The sequence below is a fragment of the Lycium ferocissimum genome, chromosome 12, assembly GCF_029784015.1.
Source record: "Lycium ferocissimum isolate CSIRO_LF1 chromosome 12, AGI_CSIRO_Lferr_CH_V1, whole genome shotgun sequence".
Taxonomy (NCBI): Eukaryota; Viridiplantae; Streptophyta; class Magnoliopsida; order Solanales; family Solanaceae; genus Lycium; species Lycium ferocissimum.
The window spans coordinates 56447998-56452764 of NC_081353.1; the positions used below are offsets into that span (position 1 = coordinate 56447998).

Genomic DNA, 4767 nt, shown 5'->3' on the forward strand with positions numbered 1-4767 from the left:
AATGATAAAATAGTCAAATACACCTACTAATTAATATTATATTCTTAAGAATTGTGTCAATGAAAAATACGACAAATATTTTGAGACAGGGAGTAGAGAATATGCTGATAGATATTATTAAGATATTTAAGTAGAATCGTAAGTAACACTCATGTGCTATAAATTAAAAATCTTCTAATAAAATCAGATGTAAATAATCTTCCAGTTATCTCATTAATTCATCTCCCCTCTCTCTATCTCTATCTTTAACTACCTTCCAGTCTCTTCTCTTGCCTAAATTACAAAAGCTTTGATAGTTACAGCAAGAGAGAAACTTATAAAGCAGAAATGGAGGGTAAAGTTGCTGAAGTAATAGAGGATGCATTAATAGTGTACAAAGAAGAAGAGATTAATCTCACTGTTCTAAAGACATCTCTTTTCTTCACTGGCGATGGATTTGCTGCATATGACTGTAAAGGAGAAATGGTGTTCAGAGTGGACACATATAATCCGGACTCACGTGACCAGGTTGAACTCGTTCTTATGGATGCTTCTGGCAAATCCCTTCTCACTCTGAGACGGAAGGTACTATTTCCGGCTCGCCTCATATTATCTGTCGTGTTTCTCTTTTACATGCCTCTTACAAAAACATTAATTAAAAGAAGTTTTTGAGTATTTTACTCTAATTTATGGCTTGAAATATAATATGTCTTCATTATATATTTACTCGATTGAGGGGATCTTAGTAGCTCAATTAGTTGACTATCTGAACTTTCACCTTATAGGTGAGGGTTCAATTCCCTACCTCAAATCTTAATTTAAATTAAAAATAAAAACTCAATTGAGATGTTTGTAATATTCGAGAACAATTAATTTACGACTAGGGATAAAGTAGAAAAAAATAATTAATTTTGTTTTAAATTTTTAAATGATAAATAATTTGAGATAACTATATTTAGAAATTATGACATATAATTTGAGAATGAGGGAGTAATACTAATAGATCCTTAACTTTCTCGGTTTACAATATAACCAGTAATACTTATAGATCACGACAAATACGAATTCAGAAGTTTAGTAAGCGTCTGGACAATAAAAATGTCAAATTTGAAAAAAAAAAATAGTATTTGGAGAAATATTAAAAAATAGTATTTAAAATTGGAGTTTTGTTTGGACATAAATACAATTTGGAAAGATATTGAATTTTTGTGCGTGGTTTTGAGTGAAAATGTGAAAACATGTATTTGGAGTTTTCCTAGGAATATTTCGAAATTCAAGTTGAATTCTAGAAAATTATAACAATTCTATGTCCAAACATGATTCCGGAATAAAACTCCAAAAAAAAAAAAAAAAATTATTCATGGCCAAACGGGCCCTTAGATCAATAGATGTATGCAAGATCGATTAAGCTAATATACATGTTAATATTTTTTTTATTTTATTTACTTATAGTGAAAAAACCGTACAACTGGTAGGTGCCAATTTGGGAAATTTCATCCAAATATAGATTTTGTTTAATAAACTTTTTTTAGTATATATATGGGGTCAAAGACAATGCTACTAGAGCTATGTGATCAGAAATTGGTATTGTTGCCATAAAGTACTGATCTAAAATTTTAAATAAACAAATGGGCAATACTGTTGTACTTTTTATTTTTTTGTGATATTTTATGTGTACATGTTGTTTTTTATTTAAAAAAAAAAAAAAAAAAACTTAATTCTAATCGGAGACATTAATTTGTTTGAGATTATTACTACGAGAGACAAAACAGTTTGTTCTTCAACTAAGATCTTTTCTTTCATTTTCTAATATTATAAATTGTAGTTGACCTCTTACGGTTAATTGCATATATTTACTCTGGTAAGTTGATTCACTTTTAAATTGTAGTCACATATTTGCTTTAAGAGTTACTTAAGTTTTATGTACTAGTGATGGTAAAACAAATATTTAATAAAGTAATAATGTACGCGCAGAATTTTTCATAAGCGTTGTCGACATTAAAGATGTGAAAAATGAATAAGGGCGATGTCATATTTTAGAAAAACAAGGTCAAGTTAAATTACAAATTAAAATATCAATTCAGATAAATCTTAGATACATTCATAGAGTTTAACCCACAAGAAAAATGCAATAGAATGTTTTCAAGAACTCCAATTAGAAAAGAAAAATTAAGAGAACTTATAATTGAAAGAGCAACACACAACACGTTTAATGTCCAAAAATTGATTTGCAATTTTAATATCCAAAAATTGCAAATAGTAAAAGAGAAATGAGAATTTTTCTCAAAGTTAGGGTTTTAAGTTGTTTGAATAATTCAATTTCACAATAATATTTTATTGCTGTTATAGTCATATACTCATTAGGTAGCCAATCCCAGGTTCCAATTTGATTTAAATACACAGAGCTGATTAGTTAAAGAGTCGAAGCTGACAGTTAAATACTATATTGACCTCAAGGGGACTATTGAAGTATCATACCAGCAAGCTACCGTAGCACTTTAGTATTTAATATATTGCATTGTATCTATTTTTACTTCTCTAAAATACCTCTAGCAACATAATAATAGTATTAACATGAGTATTTTGCCAAAATTGTTCTTTATTTATGAGAGCAGGTCTATTTTGGTCCTTCAAATATAACTTTGAGCATCTTTAATCCCTTAAGTTTCTAAAGTGGAGCACCTTTGGTCCAATTAATTAGCATAATGACTTTAAAAACTAATGGTGACTACAAAACAACACGACAAAAATCGACCGAAGAACTGACCGGCTGAGTCCATTTTAGCAAAAGGAGCTGCGGTAGCTTAATTTCACACAACCACAAAGAATCTTGAATAAGACTAAGCATCAAAGTGAAATGAAAAGTATACAGTAGTATATATAATCAAAATCTTCTAAGACATGAAATTTCATCACAACTAGGCTTATAATTTCGACACTACTAATTAAATACTAACACATGTGTTATAAATTACTGCAGGTAGCTTTTCAAGTATTGAATAAATTAAACAAAACTAATATCTGTTATATATGTTTCACCAATTAATTTATAATGTGAAGTTAGCTGGATATTAGTAGTACTGTAGGGCACATAAGACCACTAACAAGAGATGAGACCTTTTGGACAATATTCATGTAAACTCCAAAATTTTAAAGGCACATTTCGACAAAAGATGGTGTGAATACAGACTAATTAAACTAACAGAAAAAGCTTCATATTCATAGTTTTCATCATCTTACTTTGTCCGGTCTCCAACTATAACCCTTCGCCTGTACTTATAACCAAACCATCCAAACTGTTTGTTAGCTAAATGTATAACCTTGTATTTTTTTTGCGAGAATGTACAACATACGTTGCTAAGTATTCCCTTTTTGCCTAGATTGTTTGCAATCTGTATATGTGAACCAGGGGTGAGGTCTTATAAAATGGCATACAATATCCTGGATTTTTTTTTTTTTTTTTTTTTTTTTTTTTTAAAAAAAAAAAAAAACCATCAAAACTTGCCATTGATTTAATTCGAAAAATATTATTCTCTCATTCCCAATTTATGTGACTCTTTAATTTTATCCAGTTCCAAAAAGAATTACACTTTTCTATAGTTAGTAACAATTTAACTTCAAATTTTCCATTTTAGCCTTAATGTGATGATTTATAACTACACAAATATCTATATATGGCTTATTTTGGACCACAAATTTCAAAAATCTTTCTTTTTTTTCTTAAACTCCATGCCTAGTCAAACACCCTAAGTATAAGTTACAATTTTTTTTATGTCAATATGATGAAAAAAATACATTTAAAAATATTGATCAAAGTTTATATAGTTTAAATTTCGAGAAACGAAATTTGCCACATAATTAAATTATGACAAAAGAAATTGAGTAGTAAGTATATAAAGAATTTTTACAATGTCAGTATGCATAACTTAAATCCAAACTTTTGATTATTTTAAATTGGAACAGAGACTAAGTCTGCATCAAAGATGGGAAGGCTACTTAGGAGAAATAATAGAAGGACAAAAGCAAATATTCAGTGTTCGAAGATCCTCAATGATGGGAAGTTCAACTGTTACAGTAGAGGGTTACAACAATAATGCTGAAGAAGAGTATGAGATAGACGGGTCATTTGCAGAGAGGAGTTGCACATTCTTAAACGCAGAGAAAGTATCTGTTGCTGAAATTCGACGTAAAGTAGACGCTAATTGTGATAATGTGATGCTTGACAAAGATGTTTTCTCTTTAAGTGTCAAGCCTGGTTTTGATGGTGCCTTTGCTATGGGATTGGTCCTTGTGCTTGATCAAATTCTTGCTGATGATTGTGTTAGTGATGAGGACCCCATTGCTGATGATCCCCTCCTTTCTTCTTGATTTTTGTTCATAGTTCATCCATTTGTTTCTCAATGGTTTCTTTACAAAGTACTTCTACTCGGAAGCTAATCCAAAATTTAAATTTTATAAGTTTAATATTTAAGGTTTCTAGTATTGAATTCATAATATTTTAAAGTAATGCATTCATATCTAAGTTTGTTCCAATTTTAGTGAATTTTTGTGTATGCTACACATCGAAAGTATTGAGTTTAGATGTACTGGGTACGTGTATGTTGTCTTTGCTTCTGCTTCCTTGGTAAATGTCTTTGTTGTCTCTTGCTTGCGTCTGAATTCAGCAGCAGATTGAAAAGTTGCCCTATTGGGGAATCTCCAAATCACCCACCCTTTAGTCAATAAATTACTCCTTTTATTATTTCTTTGTATCAGTTTATGTGGAGTTTTAATTATTGGACAAGATTT

General features: G+C 29.7%; 1 protein-coding gene across 1 annotated transcript; it reads left to right on the forward strand.

Annotated features, from left to right (window-relative positions):
- Window positions 1-204: 204 nt before the first annotated feature.
- On the forward strand, window positions 205-4494 carry LOC132039657 (protein LURP-one-related 12-like). Its single transcript, XM_059430158.1, has 2 exons — window positions 205-564; window positions 3943-4494. The coding sequence occupies exons 1-2, from the start codon at window positions 328-330 to the stop codon at window positions 4345-4347; spliced, it is 642 nt and encodes a 213-aa protein (XP_059286141.1). The 5' UTR covers window positions 205-327; the 3' UTR covers window positions 4348-4494.
- The last annotated feature ends 273 nt before the right edge of the window (window positions 4495-4767 follow it).